Source organism: Mus caroli, chromosome 1 (assembly GCF_900094665.2).
Source record: "Mus caroli chromosome 1, CAROLI_EIJ_v1.1, whole genome shotgun sequence".
In the NCBI taxonomy this organism is placed as follows: domain Eukaryota; kingdom Metazoa; phylum Chordata; class Mammalia; order Rodentia; family Muridae; genus Mus; species Mus caroli.
Genome location: NC_034570.1, coordinates 86255739 through 86275301, shown reverse-complemented (window position 1 = coordinate 86275301; position 19563 = coordinate 86255739). Strand labels below are relative to the sequence as shown.

Sequence of the window (19563 nt, the reverse complement as noted above, 5' to 3'; positions counted from 1 at the left end):
AATAGAGTGCTTTCTTGAGAAACAGCCAAGCTGTCTTCCACACCGTTTTTGCCTTCTCCTCTGCAATGACAGTCTCCTTCGCTCCACGTCCTCACCAGCATGATGAAGGGTTAGAATTGTAGATTTGGGCTATTCTCGAAGAGGTGTGAAATTATCTTAATTTATGATTCCTAACAATATGTTTATGTTGCACATTTTTACATATGTGTCTGGCATCTGTGTCTCTTCTTTAGGTGTTAGTTCAAATGTTTGCATAAACCTTGATCTACCTCCCAAATGCTGGGTTTATTGGCTATGTCACTCACTATATACAATTTATTCTGTGCTGGATATGGAATCTAGGTCTTTGTTCGCGTTAGGCAAGTGCTCTATCGACTGAGTAGTTCCCTAGCCAGAATTTTAGAAACATAACCCAGATCAGCCTTTAACTGCAGATCCTTTTTTCTCTTCCTCTAGAGTACTGTTGTTTGGGTTTTTGAGCCTGGGTCTTACATGTATCCTTGGCTGGCCTGAAACTATGTAACTGGCCTCAGACTCACAGAGATGTGCCCGCCTCCTGCTCATGTATTTTCCCTGACTTTATTTTGTCTGTAAAAACACTGCTAGGGGAAAAGGGGCTTAAAAGGAAGAGGGGGGTTCAATTCTGCCCAACGCTGCAAATAAACCCATTTCCTTCCACCAACTTACACTAAAACGACAAGGAAAATTCCTGAGCGGTTCGAAGATGCTGCAGAAAGTACATCTTGGGGGTCGATTGTTCCTATCCTTAATTCCTTTCAGAGCCTGATCATCACATGGCTCGTGTACGCGCGCAGGTGTGTGAGTGATAAAAAAAAACTTTTAGAATCCTTCAGTAGCGCGCTTAGGGGCATGAAAATTTGATTCCGTTACAGTTCTCGAACTTCCACGTGACCAGAGCCTGCGCAACCACAGCCCTGCGCAACTTCAAACGGAAGTTCGGCGAGTTGGCGCTCGCTAAACTGCAGACTCCCGGGCCTAGATTACGTCACGTCCGGAAGCGGCTCTCCGCAGGCCACAGAATTCGATTTCCAACAGGAAGAGGGCAGGGCATCCGTGCACGCCGGCCTTCTGCTGCATCTAACATTAGCGGGAACCTGGCAGGTTGACCGGTGCTGTGCGGGCGATGGCGTCGCGTCGGGGAGCGCTCATCGTGCTGGAGGGTGTGGACCGTGCTGGCAAGACCACGCAGGGCCTCAAGCTCGTGACCGCGCTGTGCGCCTCGGGCCACAGAGCGGAGCTGCTGCGTTTCCCCGGTGCGGGGGTGGGCCTGGAGAATTCCTCACTCTCTCTTTGGGTTGTAGTCTTGTATCTTTAAAAACTTTTAGAACATCTATTTATTTATTATTGTGCATGGGTGTGCTGGCTAGTCTATGTCAGCTTGACTCAAGCTACCTCAATTGAGAAAACTGGCCCCACCAGATGGGCCAGCAGACAAGCCTGGAAGACATTTTCTTCATTGGTCATTGATTTGGGAAGGCCCGGCTGGTGGAGATGGCTTAGTTAATAAAATACAGGCTGAAATGAGAGCCTGGGTTTAGTTTCCCAGAAAAACAAACAAACAAACAAAAAAAAAAACCTGGTACGGTTGCTTATCCTACCACTGGAGAGGTGAGACGGGCTCGTTCCTGGGACTTGTGGGCCAGCCAAAACTGTGAGCTTCAGGTAGAAGCTCCTCTCTGAAAACACAAGGTGGAAAAGTACTAAAAAGGGAACATAAGGTTGACTTTTGGCCTTGCGCCCTGTACACTGGACACTAACTCCTGATCCTACAAATTAAGTAGGTTGGGAATTGGAACAACCACTTTGCAGGATATTTTAATTTTCAAACCAACCAGTCAAAAGTCTTACAAGTACTTTTGAAATCAAGACTTGCACGCACATTACTTCCTTTTCTCGGGGAAACTTCTTTGGCTTCAGGTGGTCCAAAGCTGTCTGGAGGTTCAGAATTGGGTGTAAGTGCAAGGAGAGAACTTAAGTGCAAATCCCAGTAGACTTCAGGTGAACAGTCTGACTTCAATCGTGTGTATCTTTGTCTTTCTAGAAAGATCAACAGAAATTGGCAAGCTTCTGAATTCCTACTTAGAAAAGAAAACGGAACTAGAGGATCACTCCGTGCACCTGCTCTTCTCTGCAAACCGCTGGGAACAAGTGTAAAGACTGCTTCGTTGCTCCCCAGTTATAACATGCACACTTTTGTGTGTGGCAAGGGTGCAAGCACATGTGTGTGGCATATGTGCAAACACTCGTACGTCGAGACAAGAGGCCAGCTTGGGAGGCTTCCTCTACCATTCGCCGCTGTATTTGAGATAAAAATATGTATTGGTTTTTGTGTAATAGAAATGGCTACCTGTATGTGCACCTCATGCATACCTGCTGCCCAAGGAAGTCAACTCCTGTAACTAGTTACTGAGAGTTGTAAGCTGCCATGTGAGTTCTGGGAACCAAACCTGGGTCCTTGGCAAGAGCAGTAAGTGCTTTTAACCCAGGCTGGCCTTGAACTCAGAAATCTGCCTGCCTCTGCCTCCCGAGTGCTGGGATTAAAGGCGTGCGCCACCACGCCTGGCTTGTTTTATTTTATTAAAAGGGTTTTTTTGGTTTGGTTTGGGTTTTGGTTTTGTTTTTTTGAGACTGGGTTTCCCTACATAACAGTCCTGACTGTCCTGGAACTTGCCTTGTAGACCAGGCTGGCCTCATGTCTAGCTGAGATAATTTTGGGCTACACTGGCCTTTGTGCTTCTGGGTCCTATCTGTCTCCCCAAGTTTCTTTCTTCCTGCTGGATTATATCTGGGTTCTGGGGTACTAGGGATCCAAACTCCAATCTTCCTGTTATATGGCAAACAGTTTATCCATAGAGCCACGTCTCCAGCCCCCCAGCCTTTTGTTTTTTGTCTTTGTTTTTAAGATACCAGAGTGTCCTCTAAGTAACGATAACCCTACTCGGCCTTTTAAGTGCTAGCTATTTTCATTTTCTTCTCTTTTTTTCCTAGGTGTAGTTTCTCAGTGTAGCCTTGGCTGTCCTGGAACTCACTCTGTAGACCAGTCTGGCCTTGAACTCACAGACATCCTACCTGCCACTGCCTCCTGAGTGCTGGGATTAAAGGCGTGTGCCACCACCGCCCAGCTAAGTTAGCTGGTGTTCTGTTGTTGTTTTGTTGCATTTTCAGAGCATATACTTTGTATGGCTGTCCTTTGTCAGATATGCCTTTTTTTTTTTTTTTTAATAGTTGTTGTCTGGATTTTTTTTTTTCTTTCTTTTTGTTTCTTCCATTTATTTATTGCACATACAGCTTCTGGCCTACAGGCCAGAAGAGGGTGCCAGATCCCATTACAGATGGTTGTGCGCCACCGTGTAGGTGCTGGGAATTGAACTCAGGACCTCTGCAAGATCAGGCAGTGCTCTTAACCTCTGAGCCATCTCTGCAGCCCTCAGATATGCCTTTTATATATTCTGTCTCCCATTCTATGGCTTGTCTCTTACACGGCACAGCTACATTTTCCAAGGCTAACCTGTCAGTTCTCGAATGACTTTGATTTTTGGTGTTATCAAACCCAAGGACATCCAGGTTCTCTCTCCTTCATTCTCACTTTCCTTTAAGGAGTTTCTCTTAGCCATTTAGGTCTAGGGTCTATTTTAATTCTGTGAAGGCTGTAAGATCTGAGTTTAGATTTCAGCCTTCTTCGCCCATGCCCCAGAATCAGTTGCCTCTGTGAGGTGTGCTAAGTGAGAAGAGTCTGACTTCCTTCTGTGGCCTCAGTGATGCCTTCTTGCTCAAGCCAAGCCCTTCACCTTTGTACATCTAAGATTTTGCACACTGGTAATGATGGTGAGCCTGTGTTGTTTGGTGGAAAACATCCTTGATATTTTGTCTGTTATTCTTGGGGGCACAAGTATCAGTTTCATCTCCTGGCTCCCCCATGCCCTCTGCCATCCTTTGCTCTTTGCCTGGGTTCTCCCTTCCCTCAGCAGGGAAGGGTAGAGGTGTCTCTTGGCATATCCTAGAGAGAAGATGTAGAGCTTTCTGGTTGTAAATAAGTTTATAAATGACTGCAGTAATTGTCACTGTATGGGATTTCTGACTTGGGATAGTTGGAAGCCAGTTCCAGGGCTCAGGAGCATTCTGTTTTTCAGACCATTAATTAAGGCGAAGTTGAACCAGGGTGTGACCCTTGTTTTGGACAGATACGCCTTTTCTGGGGTTGCCTTCACTGGCGCCAAAGAGGTGAGTATTGTGTGGCATCCTGTTTGAGAGTGCCAGGTGTGGGTCCTGGTTTGCATTTCTTCATTTGCAGGGCCCCTCCACCGAATGTGTGTTGAAATTACTCTTAGGAATTGGATGGCTCTGGCATCCCTTAACTCTTCAAGATTAAATTGTCTTTCATCAATAAAGAAACAGGCATGCAGGTTGTTTTTCACATACAGCACTGCATTTTCCATTCCGATGATTTATCTCACAAAGAGGTCCTTCCTTAAGGTTTTCCTGCACTGTCTCACTTTTCGACCTGATAGATAATAATGACTGGGACACTGGAGCCTCCCCAGTGACCCCTCTAGTTCCTCCACACTGCTTCCTGTGTGTAAGGGAAGGAGTTGTGTCCTGCCTTGTTTGTTTGTTTTAATTTCTGCCATTTACATGCTGGTTTAAGACAAGGTTGTACTTTGTATCCTTGTGGCCTGGAACTCCATGTGTAGACCAGACTCGCCATAAATCACAGTGATCCACCTGCTTCTGCCTCTACCGTGCTAGAATTAAAGGCCTGGATTACCACATCTGGCAACAGAAAACCTCCCAGAAGTATCATCAGCCTTAGGGACACCCACATCCTCTGCTCAATATCAGATGGCATTGTTGGGTGTTGTTTTGTTTTCTGAGACAGGGTTTCTCTGTGTAGCCCTGGCTGTCCTGGAACTCACTCTGTAGACCAGGTTGGCCTTGATCTCAGAACCCCACCTGCCTCTCCTCCCAGATGCTGGAAGTAAAGGTGTGTACCACTGCTTGGCATGTGATTGGGTTTTTTAAATTATTTTATCTATAAGGATACTGAGTGTAGTTCTCCACAATTGAGGGCTTCAACCCAAAGGGTTACATGTGAGGAGTGAGTCATTTTTCTCCCTAGCTACTGGGAATTTGACTATGTTCTAGTGAGTATATGGGCAATACAAATTGAACTTGGGATTTTGGGGAGGGGGGTTAAAGGGAAGGGGATCTGGGAAGACTGATAGGTGAGTGTGATTGGGGTTCATGATGTGAAATTCCCAAGTACTCAATACAAATATTATGTAAAATTTTATATGGGTGTTTTGTTTGCACATATGTATGGTACCCATGGAGACCAGAAGAGTATATTCTATCCCCTGGAAATGACATTAACAAACCATTGTGAGGTGCCATGTTGGTGCTGGAAATTGAATCCAAGTCCCCTGGAAGAGCAGCCAGTGCTTTTAACTCCTGAGCCCTGTATATAGCACTTGGAGTTGTTGAGACAGTGTTTCTAGTAGCCCAGGCAATCTGGGAACTCACCAGGTGGATCAGGTTGGCCTCAAATTTGTAATCCTCTTGTCTCAGCTTTCTGAGTGCTAGGATTACAGGAGAAAGGCACTACTCTGTAAGAACAGTGTAATCTAAACACATTCCAGTTGTTAAACATGTAGTCACTGTTCAGCTCTCAAAGCTGAATTTGTATTGTATTAAATGAGAATCTGACTAAGGTTCATGTGTTGAAGTACCTTATAAACCTTGCTAATTTTTATTATAATTGTGTGAGGTGGAGGCCAGAATACATGTGTGCCACAGCATACACACAGAAATGCAAGGACTACTTTGTAGGATTGATTCTCTCCTGCTGAGTTCTGGGGATTTAACTCCAGTGTCAGCCTTGTGTGCTACGTTCTTTTCCCAGCTTAACCATCTCACTGTCTCAGGTTGTTTTCTTGTTACTTTTCTGCTGAGAATTGGACCGAGGGCTTTATATGTGACAGGCGAGTGCTCAAACTCCAAATCACCTCTTCAGTCCCTTAAATGTCTTGGTGTCTAAGTTCCCACATCTCTGGGACTCACATTTAAAATATTCTGACTACTGAGAGTATAACTCTGATATTTTTATTGTTTGTTTGTTTTTTAAAGATGTATAAACTTTATTTTCATGTGTATGAGTGTCTATGTCTGCATGTATGAGATCCCCTAAGAAGGAGGCACAGGAATTGTTAGCCACCATGTGGGTACTGGAAACTGAATATGGGTCCTTTAGAAGAACAATAAGTGCTCTTAACAGCTGAGCCATCTCTCCATGTAGGAGAATAACTGATAAAGCATGTGTTTGCCCATCTCCCACAAATCTCCTTTCTTTCTCTTTTTTGGTTTTGAGACAGGATTTCTCTGTGTAGCTGCGGCTGTCCTGTCTTTAGACCAGGCTGGTATTGAACTCAGATTCGTCTGCCTTTGCCTCTTGATTTTGGGGATTAAAGGCATGTACCACTACTGCCCCGTTTTGTTCTCTTGAGATAGTGTCTTTGGCTGACCTTGAACACTACAGCCAACGATAAATAACGCTGAGCTTCCTGTACCTCCAAGTGCTGGAGTTGTATGTGTTTTGATTTTGAGACAAGGTCTCCTGTGGCTCAGCTTAATCTGGAACTATGTAGCCAAGGAACTGTCTTACACTTTGCAAGTGCTGTCACCACACATAGCTTATGTTTTTAAACTTACTTTTGTAAATGTAAGGGTGCTGGGCGCTCAGCAAGGATCAGATGGTATCTGATAATATCTTTATACAACCTTTGGGGATGACAGATTTCCAAGTGATAATCGTTTAAATTGTTTCTTCCACATATGTTAAGAGTGGCTCCCGAATGCAGTATTTTGTCTGTATAGGGAAGCCAGGGCAGATAGTCGGCATGCTGTTGCCATGTAGAGAGGGCCTCTGGGGTTGGGGTGTCCTCTCTAACCCTACTTTTCTTCTGAAAACAAGGACATTTTTAGCAAGTTGATGAAGTGGGAAGATGTATGTAAAAAATGAGTAGGCAGGCAGGCATGGAATGGGTTTTCAGGATTGCTAGTTTCCTCCAGTGCTTATGGAAATACAAGATTATGGCAAAAACTCTGCCTGTCTCTGGAACAAACTGCTTCTAATTGTAGACACTGAGGTTGAATGGACCACTGGGATATCTACATATGCCATGCCTTATTTTCTGAGACAAGGTCCATTGTAGACAGACTACAGGGGATAGGGTTGTGGTGCCATCCTGTTTACTCTTATTTCTTGCACCACCACCCCTACTTTTTTCTTTTAAAGTGGTGGCGCACGCCTTTAGTCCCAGCACTTGGGAGGCAGAGGCAGGTGGATTTCTGAGTTCCAGGCCAGCCTGGTCTACAGAGTGAATTCCAGGACAGCCAGGGCTACACAGAGAAACCCTGTCTCAAAAAACCAAAAAAAAAAAAAAAAAAGATTTTTATTTTATGTATGTAAGTGGTGTAGCTGTCTTCAGACACACCAGAAGACAGCATCAGATCCCATTACAGATGGTTGTGAGCCACCGTGTGGTTGCTGGGAATTGAACACAGGACCTCTGGAAGAGCAGTCAGTGCTCTCAGCCCCCCACCCCTACTTTGAAGCAAAAGACTATATCCCACTCAGTTTGCTTTCTCTGTTGGCAGAATTTTTCCCTGGATTGGTGTAAACAACCGGACGTGGGCCTTCCCAAACCTGACCTGATCCTGTTCCTTCAGTTACAATTGCTGGACGCTGCTGCACGGGGAGAGTTTGGCCTTGAGCGATATGAGACTGGGACTTTCCAAAAGCAGGTTCTGTTGTGTTTCCAGCAGCTCATGGAAGAGAAAAACCTCAACTGGAAGGTGAGTCATGGGACTATACGCTGCCATTGAGAAGTTCTGTGGTAGTCTACCCTCTGCTGACTTGAGCACAGCTGGTCCCGTTTCCCGTGGAACCTCCGGGAAGCTACTCTGGTTCTCTGCCATCAGACTTTCTGGTGGTGGTGGTGGTGATTAGACTCCAGTGAACTCCAGCAAACTTCTGCATCTTATCCTGAACAAGCCTTTAGTCATGTGATGTCACCATTCAGAACATGGTCTTGCAAACTACATCATACTTTATCATAGGAGTGACTCTTGAGTGCACTGTGTATATAGTTGGAGTATACTTAGCAAGTATTTCAGAAAGTGGGGTCTGCCGGTCTCACACTCAGATACATCTTACTTTTGCCTCATACTGTGACGTATTCCTGTTGGCCCTCAGTCATACCATAGGCACCTTCTTCCTCACTGCCACCTGCGATTTTATCCTACTGATTTCTTTGGAACCCTGTGGGTCTTACATGGCCGTTTCCAGGAGCACAGAAGTGTCATACTAGGATTCCCTCTGGTCCTGTTTCCTCCACTCCATACTTCAACTTCCATCTCATTCCTTGCGTGAAGGCCAACGTGAGCCCCTTCTCTATTGCTTGCTCCTGCTCTACTCCTAACTGCCTGCCTTCCTGCATGCACATCTTCTCAGCAGCCAGAATGGTCCTGGTGGGTCTGGCTTTGTCTGCACAGTCCACTTTGTGACTGTTGCCTAAGGTTCCCCAACTTCAAACCCGGCCTTGAATAGTCCAAACATCATAAGCCAGTTTTGTCTACAGAAGATGTTGCTTCCATTGTCCTTTGTCTATACAGTATATGCCCTCATGATTCTGAGGTTTGTCCTAAGTTTCCATCTTACCTTGTTATGTTAGAGCAGATGATGATAAAGCCCTTGTTACTTTCTTGGGCATTAAACCCAGAGAGCCATCCTGGAGAGTCTGGGCAAGGGTTGTGTGACTGCACAGGGGTTGTCGAGCATGGAGGTGACTCGTGCAGTTCTCCTGTACACAAAGTCGTACCTTGTGAAGTGCTTGGATTTCTAAACCCTGGAAGCTTTTCAAGAATTTGTTGCCAAAGGTCTTAGCCAGACTGACAGAACCATCGGCCCTGTCCAGACCCCTTAAAGAGGAAGGGACTTAGAGATGTTGACACTCTCCTGGCTCCTGCCAGTCCTGATGGAACAGAGCAGCTATGTTAGGACAATTTTCATCTCAAGAAAGGTGCAACTGAGCCACGCATGGTGGCGCACGCCTTTAATCCCAGCACTTGGGAGGCAGAGGCAGGCAGATTTCCAAGTTCAAAGCCAGCCTGGTCTACAAAGTGAGTTCCAGGACAGCCAGGGCTATACAGAGAAACCCTGTCTCGAAAAACAAAAAAAAGAGAAAGGTGCAGCTGTGTCTGTGTAGTCCTGGTTGTCCTGGAACTCACTATGTAGTCCAGGATGGCCCTGAACTCAGAGATCTTCCTGCCTCTGCCTCTGCCTCCCAAATGCTAGAGCTAAAGGGTCGGTGACTGTTCTTGTCAACTGGAAGACTGCTTAGAGCAAGATGGGTAGCTAGTACATCTGACTTCACCTGTATTTGGGATGCAGCAGGCATGCAGGCTGTTTTCTACAAATACCAGGCTGAGAAAGCAGCAAATGAAGGACCCCTGCAGGAATTCAGGTTGGCTTTTGCAGAGCCCTGGCTCACCTGATGTCACCACATGCACTGGGAATAGGAGGACGTGGTACAATGATCCTTTTCTTGCTGTCTCCCCTGTGGTGATAGGTGGTTGATGCTTCCAAAAGCATTGAGGAAGTCCATAAAGAAATCCGTGCACACTCTGAGGACGCCATCCGAAACGCTGCACAGAGGCCACTGGGGGAGCTATGGAAATAAATCAGCTTCCATTGCCAATACGATTCTCTGGTTCTGCAGGAGACTGGTAGAAGGCTCATGTCTCTTCACTGTTCAGCAGGAGCTAGTTCTCGGCAGAAACGATCTACAAGACCCTCTCATAACCTGAGACTTCAGTTGTGCAGTATCTCTCTTTGCCTATTGCTTGGCTGTAAAGGTGTAGCAGTTTCCTTGAGATCAGCTGGTGAGAAATCACATTTTTTTTTACAGAATAAAAATTTACCCAAAAATATATCTCACTAGCTTTGGTTCTGCCCCTATTTATGGTCCTTCCACCATGGATTTGATCAATGTTATTAGGTCCCATGTTCCAAGCCTGTGTTCTCGGGTGTTATCTAGTGGCACAGTACTCATAATTCTAAGCCCAGTGATAATGACCTTGTTGGCTGTTAGTGCTACAGCTTTTCACACAGTCCCCTCTGCCACACCCACTCCAGTGAAGTCTGTGTGGCAGGCCCAAAAGCTGAGGCAAAAAGTGTCACAGAAACTTAGTCTCCTAGAGTGTTGGCATCCCGTACCATGAATGCTCCAAACTGGTCCCTATGTCAGTCCATGAATGGATCTATGTGCTTTCCTTCAATATTGTTTTGAAAGATCCTGACAGAATGTAAAAGGTCACAGAAGCCATGAAATTGGCAAGGTAGATTTCATTGTTAGCAGAACTAGCACATCAATGATTTAGAAAAATCATTGCACAATGCTCTGGCCACTCCTTGGTCCCATGTGTGTGCCCACTGATGAAGCCCATTGCCAGGTGTTGGTGATATTGGTTGCTGGGATAGTCGGAAAATCTCCCCAGCAACCACAACCGGGATCAATCCGGAGTTGCTACACCTGCACCAGACTCTTTCCTTGTACCCCTCCCTTACCCATTTCTTGAGAATAGACATTGTTTAAATCTAGAAGTCTCCTACTCGACCCCTTCTCCTTTCCCCCCTGAGGGCCTATAAAAACTGGGACCCCTTTCCCCTCGAGGTTGACTCCTCTACCCCTAAGTGGGATATGAGTTGTCCCCAGAGCTCTGGCTTTCCCCCAACAAAGCCTATGTGGTTTGCATCAAGCTTGGTCTCGTGAGATCTTGGGTGTCTGCTATTGTTCCAAGGCCTAAGCGAGGGGCTCCTTAGGAAGCACTTGCAGGCCTGAGGGAGGAATGTAGCAGCCTCTGGATGCTGGAAAACTAGCTGTTATTAGCTTACTATATATTTCTGCCCTCTAGGACCATAACAAGTTTCAGCTGTGGGTAAATGTGTTCGCATGGTCATAGCAGCCACAGAAAGCCAGCTGAGTACAGGGAGAGGGAAGCCTTCCACTTGGGCCAGCAATTTTCCTTTATTTGGACTCAAGAGGGCAGGTAGGCATCTTCGAGGGTTGCCCCCACTGAGATTTCACTAGGATGAGATATTCCTCAAAATCTACTTGTCCCCTAGACAAAGCTGGGAACAGGTTGCCTGGAGGGGCCCTGAGGCAAGCTTTGTATGTGTGCTTTTCAACACTTGATCCAACTGAAGAGCTACTGGCTCATTTTACTACATCTATTTCTGTATGTACCCATAAGGTCAGATGTTAGATCTTCTGGAGCTCAGGTTGTAAGCATTACAACTGCAGCCCAGTGTGGGAACAGAAGTCTAGTCCCCTAGAACTCTTAACTACTGAACCATTTCTTCAGTGCCCCACCCCCACTCCCCAGCTCTTTTTTTGAGACAGGGTTTCTTTGTGCCTTGGTGTCATGGTACTTGCTCTCGACCAGGTTAGCCTGGCTGCCTCTGCCTCCTGAGTAGCTGGCATTGACGTTGTATGCCAGCATTACTGGCTCTTTTGCTTGTTTTGGTTTTCTCGAGCCCTGGCTGTCCTGGAACTCACTCTAGACCAGGCCGGCCTTGAACTCAGAAATCTGCCTGCCTCTGCCTCCCAAGTGCTGGGATTTAAGGCATGCACCACCACTGCCCGGCATCACCGGCTCATTTTTATATCTCCTTGCACTTTTTCTTTTTTAGAACCATGAGTTTGTTTAATATGAGGGAAAACAGACATTGGCTACACCGCAAGGCCAGGAGAAGGGCAGGATCTGCTTGTCCAACTTCAGGAAGTCTTTACTTGTTAACACTAAAATCATAGCTAATCATAATTGGAGGGAAAAAAATCAACACACATACACAGACTTTGTTTTCTACTGAAACTTATTATTTACCATTAAGAATTGCAAACTACACTAAGAATGAACAACCTCAGGAAGCCTTTCTCCAGCCCTGAGAGTTCCCTCAGGTTGTAGTGTTCCATACATCCACCCCTTACTACCAACAACAGGAGTTACAGAGAGACCCTGGGTGACAGCAGCACAATAGCTCCTGGCCTCCCACCCCCCGTCCCACCCCATCTGAAGTCAAGGGACAAGATATGGGAGAGAAAGAGTAAGATGAAATAAATATGTCTTCAACACTTGATAGGCAGGGATCTCTTGCTACCTTGTGGGCTACTTAGAGCTGCTGCATCTGGAGTAGCTCTGGCCTCACCCATCTGCGGGTTCTTGGGAAGGGCTTTTAGCAAAGGCTCTTGAATGGGCCTCCCCACACTGCCATACTCTGCTCATATCTAGGGGGAGGAAAGGTGTTTTTCTAAGACAGCAGACCTAGAGCATCAAAAGCTTGAAGGCCCAGAAAGCCAGGATTAGGTGGCAGGTATGGAAATGAGTGCCAAGGAGGTCTGAACTCTTCACTTGTAAGTGCCTGGAGCTACCTGCTGTCTAAATGTCTGTTATGCACCAAAAAGCTGTAGTACTTTAACCTTTTTGGCCCCAAACCATCTACAATTTCCTGTGACCCAGATGGGTTTCTGAGAAGGGAAAGAACATGGAGGAAGGCTCAAGTAGCAGTGTACCCTACCACCAGTGGGCACGGTGTCTCAAGCATAGAGCAGCTCTGCTCCCTTCCCTTTCCTCCCAGAGGGAAGCTGGGTGGCACGCTAAAAGCAGCAGGCGGTGTGTCATGAAACGCATCAACCCCACAGAGGAAACCCTAGTGAGGTCCTAATGGGGAATCCCAGGACCACAACTCCAGAAGCCCTAGGAGCTTGCTTGTCAGTTGCTCCAGGGCTCAGGGGTCCATCCTGTGCCCATGCACACTGATATCTTTGGATTTTCCAAATGCCCCACAAGAATACTTTCTCTCCAAAGCAAGTAGCAGCCTTGGGATTCTCTCCATATGCTTTCCCACTGAGGTAGCCCTTGATAAATCACACTGGGCAGAGGAGACAGCCCAAAGCTCACCCCGCCCAGCAGTATGAGGCCATGATGTGGCTGTCACTCTGTACATAACCTGCAGATCTTCTAAGACTGACCTGGGAAGTGCCCCAGAAATCCATGTCTTTGTTAAACAACTTCAAACAGGGTTTTAATTCCAAATAAACCACAGGTGCCCAGGAGAAAGCAGAACCAAAGCTGATGTGCTGACCAGGGCTGGCAGTGTCAGAATCCAGTGGAGAATTCTGGAAGCTCCTGACCCACTGCTCTTCCTGACTAGGCCTTCTGATGAGCGACTTCATGTGGACAGGGCCTCCCTTTGTGTTTGGGTTTAGGCAGTCTGACTCCAAGCAATAAGGCCTCCAGGCACCACAGTCCTTGGTCCATGAGCAGAGCAGGCCCTCGGGACAGAGGTGGCACAGGTGAACAGCACTTGGCAGGGATGGGCTGGGTGGATGGAATGCGGTGACACTGAGTGCCCAAGGCAGGTCTGGGTTCTCAAAGCACCCCAATGAGGGCCATGGAGGCCATCCCCCAACCCCAGGATTTTCAGAGGGATAAGATTTCAAAGTCTTCATCCTCAGAGTCAAAGAACCTCTCCAGTCTCTCTACATCAGAAGAGTCTGGAAGGAGAAAGATAAAAGGTTAATCATCTCTCAGAAGCTTATATGGTTGTGGGCTGGGAAGATGCTGGAAGAGGGGACACACTCGAATAAGCTTGCTATGCCCCATAAGTAAGTCCCTTCTGCTGGGAGGAACTTTTGTACACTGTCTGTCCTTCCTCACCTGCCTAAAGCACCTTCTGATTGGTTTAATAAAGAGCTCAACTGACAATGGCTAGGCAGGACATCCTCCGGGCAGAGAGAGGAACTCTGGGACAAAGGCTTGAGAGGAAGAAGTAACAAGCCAGCCACATGGTAGAACTTAGATTAGGATAAATGGGATAATAGAGTTACAAGCTAGTTGGGGAGCAAGCCTAAGCTAAAGCCAAAAGCACTGTAAATAAATATAAACCTCTACATCATTATTTGGAAACTGAGGTGGGAATAGAAAGGCCTACAGTTACACCCTTCCCTAATAGGGCATGATGAGGTCCAAACTCCTGAGCAAGTGACAAGGCCCTAAGGAGAGACGGGAACTCCGTGAAAGAAGAGAACAGCACCTGACTCCTGCCAGCAGACAAGCAATGGGACTTGGCACCAGCCCAGGGAACCAAGGCACCTGACTCCTTACACCAGCTGAGGGATGACCATGTCTCATCAGGTCTCCATTCAGTGTCTCCCAAGGTCGGTTGGTCTCTGAACTCTACTGTGCTGGCCGACAAGAGCAGGACTGACCCCTACAAGTACACTAGCCATAGCTCAAGGATCCAGGACTGCTCATCCCCAGTGGCTCTTAAACGGTCTTCCTCATCACAAAACCTGTTATGCTCTGTCACTATGCACCCAAGGAACCTGTGGGAGCATGTCTTCTTCCCACAAGACCCTGGGCAGAACATGGACAGGCTGTGTTGCTGCCAAGCTCAGGCCTGGGTTTACAATACCCTTTCAACCAACCATTTGCACGTGGGCCTCAAATAGTGTTAATATTTACAAGGAAAAGGATCAAGATCTGAGGGTGGGCTTGTGGCAGGCAGCCACAGACTACATAAAGGAAGACATGGGGACAGGCGGGCTATCCCGTCCAGACTTGGTTTTGTAGCCTCAGCACTCACCTAGGGACAGGTTCAGGACATCCTGGCAGGCCAGATGGGAAGGCTGCTGTTCCACCAGCTCAAACATGGGCAGGGCACCTCCAAGCTGGGATAGCTGTCAGTAAGATACAGCTGTTGGATGCACCCTCAACAGTCACTATAGCCTCCAGCCTGTAGAGGTCTAATCTCATTTTACAGATAAGAAAATGGAGGTGGTATACACACTAAAGGTTACAGTAAAGACAACACAGTGATCAACACAGCACAGGCCTGCCCAACTAGTAAGATCACAGAAAGCACGGGGAGGACAGCAGGAGGCAACTAGCACAGGGGCAGCCCCTGGCATACAATTTATTACCACCCCATAAGCACATGAGGCAGATGAGTGGGCCAATCCCACCCCATCATAAATTTAATGGGCAAAGCATATATAGAAAATGGCCAGTCTTGACCTACACACAGCCAGTAGAAACCACAATGCGAGGTACCCTGCCCTGTTCAGCCTGCCCTCATGTGTGAGGCAGGAACAAACTCCCCATGCAACCAGTGAGTGGGGTTCCTAGCTAGGCCATGCAAAGAGGCTCCCTTTACCCAAGCCACCTCATTGCCTGGGTCCCCAGAAGTTTCATCTTGGCTCTGGACAGAGGCAGCTACAGACCTTTTTGACTTGCTGACACCAGTCGTTAAAGTCTTCCTCCGTCTTACAGAAAAACCCCTAAAATGAAAATGATCATGAGAGTAGTGACTACATCTACAGTGGGCACAAGGCTGTGATCTCTTCTCTTCAGAGATCCTACCATGTACTTGCCAAGACACGCCAGGCACGCTTTGGTTCACACATCTGGACACTGCCCAATGATGGAAAGCCTATCCAATGTTAACAAGGGAGAGTGATTCTACCATGTGTTCCCTGTGACCTCAACTCTCAAAAGCTAGGACTGGGACTCAAACGTCATGTTCTCCCCACCTGCTAGTCACACATGTCTAGCATCTTCTCTAAGGTTGGCTGTCCATTTGTCATTGGTACCCTAAGTCCCAGTCACTGTGAGCTGCTGAAATGCACTCACTGTAAGGTACACACACTGTTTAACTTAAGAGTTTGCCAGTGAGCTCTGCAGGAAGTCAGCCACAGAATCCCAGATTACTCTCCTTAGAATGTGGCAGTGTGTGTGTACTGATGTGATCGTTGCAGATTGGCACTGGACATGCTGCGTGATGAAGCAGCCTGACTAGGCAATGACTTCCTGGATATGGCACTGTTTTTGACATTTTTTGTTTTTTATCCCCTTTCCTCCAAACACATTTTGAAGAGGCAGGTTTGCACAAACCATCAGAAAACCCTATTATATCATCAAAAGACAGAGATGCAGAAGAGCATTCAGAAGAATCATCTTCAAGCTACACTAAGTAAACAAACAACGGAACAATGATGAGAAAATTAAAAGAAAAAACAGTATACTCAGGTGACTATCATTCTGGAATGAGAGATCCAAATTATCAAACTGTCAGAGCTGTCATTTGTGTTTTATAAGTAGCAGAAACCCCCTCCGCCATCCCCATCGGTACATACACTCAATCAGTCAACACTCGAATATACTGGGGTTGTAACAGCCACTCAGCAAGTGAGTGGCCTCAGGGAAGGTAAGAGGTCTTGGGATCCTCAACTATGTGAACATTCTCTGTTATTTCCACTGCAGGACTGGCACAGGATGACCCAGAGCAACATACCACAGCAATGGATGGGTCAAGCTCTCCAATGCCCATCCTACAGGGAGGGTGTTGGCAGTGGAAGCTCTCATCGGGGATAAAGCAGCTGTCAGTCAGCTCCACTGCAGGCTGTGTAGTATGGGGGTCCAGATAGATGAGCTCCTCACCTAGGCAAGACGATGCAGAAGTCAGAGGCAGCTGACCAGAGCTGGGTAAGGGGGAGGGAGCAGCATCCAGACCCACCAGAGGCAGCAGACAGAAGGGAGGTAGGAATCAAAGTGCCTAGTGGTGAGGGAAGCATGCCACCACAGTGAGTGAGGGGAGGCAAGTGAGGTACCAACACAGCACCACAGAAAAAAATCCACTCCTTCAGGGAGAAAGATCATCAAAATGAACCCAGAGAAGGCAAACCAGACTCACCAACGTAGCCAATAAAGTAGTGGGCACTGTTGGGCTTCCCTCCAATAACACCCAGAGACTGGGGCATCATGAAACAGTGCTGCAGGAGACAAGAGGGAAGGCCACTGAGGACACTGACTCTGCACAGCACTCAGAAGAGAGTGCTCCTACACAGTGCTACACACTGCGGCCCAGCAGGCAGAAGTGTGCGTTTCACCATGCACAGCCTCAGGAAGGCCATGGTCTTCAGAGGCCTACCTGAATGACACAAGAAAAATGAGAAGACGTCCCAGAGAGCTTCCAGTACAGTCCAACCACAGGCTTACAGTCCTAGCTGGGAAAACTGCAGAAGGAGAGGTGATGGGACAGGGGACTAACTTACGGATTAACATGCACAGGCACGCTGGACAGGTAGTGTGGCCAGACATCAGCCTGGCCCAATGGGACAGGGGCAAGGACAACAAAAGTCAGATAAATATGGGAAATGGGTGCGAGGGAAGCAGAGCAATCTCTGAACCTACAACAGAGGGAGTGCTCAGGACAGTGGAGAGATACGCAGGGGCAGAACAAGACAGGGAAGGGAGAGGTTTTATATTTCATCTTACCTCAACACTGAAAGGTGATTAAAAGGGACAGGTTTTTTTTAAAGATAGATTGATTTATTATATGTGAGTATACTGTAGCTGTCTTCAGATGCTCCAGAAAAGGACATCAGATCTCGTTACAGATGGTTGTGAGCCACCATGTGCTTGCTGGGATTTGAACTCAGGACCTTCAGAAGAGCAGTCAGTGCTCTTAACCCTGAGCCATCACTCCAGCCCCAAGAGATTTTAATAAAAAGCAGCACTGCCATTCCATACAGTAAAGCTCAAGTGTGGCTCCTTAGTTTATTTTCTGAGAAACTGCAATTTAAAAGGCTTTGCCTCTTGTTTTTGTGATGGTGAAGGAGAAATAAAGGGAGAATGTGGATGAAATTTTCAGTAAACCATCTGCTGTTTCCATCCTATGGGCCAACCTATCCCCTTCACCAGTGGTTCTTTTTTTTTTTTTTTTAGATTTATTTATTTATTATATGTAAATACACTGTAGATGTCTTCAAACACACCAGAAGAGGGAGTCAGATCTCGTTACAGATGGTTGTGATCCACCATGTGGTTGCTGGGATTTGAACTCAGGACCTTCGGAAGAGCAGTCAGGTGCTCTTACCTGCTGATCCATCTCACCAGCCCCAGTGGTTCTTAATGTCCTTAACACTGCGACCATTTCATACAGTTCCTCATGTTGTGGTGACTCCCAAACCATAAAATGATTTTGTTGCTACTTTATAACTATAATTGTGCTACTGTTATGAAGTGTAATGTAAATATCTGATATGCAAGACCCCTGTGAAAGGGTTTGTTGGACTCCTGTACTGGCTGGTTTTGTGTCAACTTGACACAGCTGGAATCATCACAGAGAAAGGAGCTTCAACTGGAGAAATGCCTCCACGAGATCCAGCTGTAAGGCATTTTCTCAGTGATCAAGGGGGAAAGACCCCTTGTGGGTGGTGCCATCCCTGGACTGATAATCTTGGGTTCAATAAGAGAGCAGGCTGAGCAAGCCAGGGGAAGCAAACCAGTAAAGAACATCCCTCCATGGCCTCTGCATCAGCTCCTGCTTCCTGACCTGCCTGAATTCCAGTCCTTACTTCCTTTGGTGATGAACAGCAATGTGGAAGTGTAAGCTGAATAAACCCTTTCCTCCCCAACTTGCTTCTTGGTCATGATGTTTGTGGAGGAATAGAAACCCTGACTGAGACAAATTGGTACCAGGAGTGGGGTATTCCTGTGACAACCTGACCACGTTTTTGGGAGAACTATGGAAGGACTTTGGAACTTTGGGCTAGAAGATCAGTGTTAAGAGCACTGTGGGATGTTGTGTAGGAGCTTGGAAGATAATGTTGAGTACAGTGCAGAAGATGGAGGCCTGGCTTGTGAAATTTCAGAGCGAAAATTAAAGACTCTTTTCAGGGCCACTGTCACTTTGATTTTGAAGATTCTGTGGTTCTGGTTAACTGGGGCTGAAGAATCAGCTGTGATTAACAAGATACTAGAACTAGTAAAGTGAAACCTTTGTATTACTGGAACAATTGATGCTGGTTAACTCAAGCTAAGAAATTAGCAGTGATTAAGAAGAGACCAGCATCACTGAGGTGACATTTTCTGGGAAGTGTTTTCTGAGAGCACAGAGATAGCCATGGTTGTACCTTGTGCTATGGCTAGACTTAGTAATGTATAAGAATTACCCAGGTGGTACTGGTTATGAAAGCATGAAGGGGTCACGCAGAACAGCTGAGGCTCAGCACTGTGAGAGGCCATGGAAGGCCATTGGTGAAGGTGCAGCCTCAGTTGCAATTGATGGCCCAGTGTGGTCTCCCTTCTCCCCAGCTTGGAACCTGCCTGCTCTAGGGTGGAGCTATCGGCTTATTTGTCTTGTCACGCCCACTGCTGGAACCTGACTCTGCTGTCTGGAGGCACACACGTGTTTGTCCTGCTACTGGACCCTGAGTTACTTGGCGGGAAATTGGGTTCCCTCCCCCTTTCTTTATAAACTGAGTGTTTGGAAATATTAAATTGAGCCTCGATCAGAATCTGTTTGTCCTGGCTTCATTCTTTTCTTCCGCCCTATCTAGTTACCTCTCTTTGCAGGGAACTGCCATTCTCAGTTAAACCGTTCGTGTTGTGGACCGCGGGCGGGCCGCAACAGTTGGCGCC

General features: G+C 46.9%; 2 protein-coding genes across 2 annotated transcripts in view; one reads left to right on the top strand and one right to left on the bottom strand.

Annotated features, from left to right (window-relative positions):
* Positions 1-1016: 1016 nt before the first annotated feature.
* Positions 1017-10018, top strand: Dtymk (deoxythymidylate kinase). The gene is made up of 5 exons (XM_021161292.2): positions 1017-1274; positions 2063-2171; positions 4152-4242; positions 7675-7872; positions 9648-10018. Exons 1-5 carry the CDS (start codon positions 1145-1147, stop codon positions 9756-9758), a joined length of 639 nt encoding a protein of 212 aa, XP_021016951.1. The 5' UTR covers positions 1017-1144; the 3' UTR covers positions 9759-10018.
* Positions 10019-11935: 1917 nt separating this feature from the next.
* Positions 11936-19563, bottom strand: part of Atg4b (autophagy related 4B cysteine peptidase) — a 40077-nt gene continuing 32449 nt past the window's right edge. The window contains exons 8-13 of the mRNA XM_029475431.1: positions 17069-17153; positions 16832-16950; positions 16433-16578; positions 15363-15419; positions 14726-14819; positions 11936-13634 (exon numbers count right to left, since the gene is read on the bottom strand). Coding sequence (XP_029331291.1) covers positions 13561-13634; positions 14726-14819; positions 15363-15419; positions 16433-16578; positions 16832-16950; positions 17069-17153 — 575 coding nt within the window. The 3' untranslated portion in view covers positions 11936-13560. The remainder of the gene's footprint in view (positions 13635-14725; positions 14820-15362; positions 15420-16432; positions 16579-16831; positions 16951-17068; positions 17154-19563) is intronic.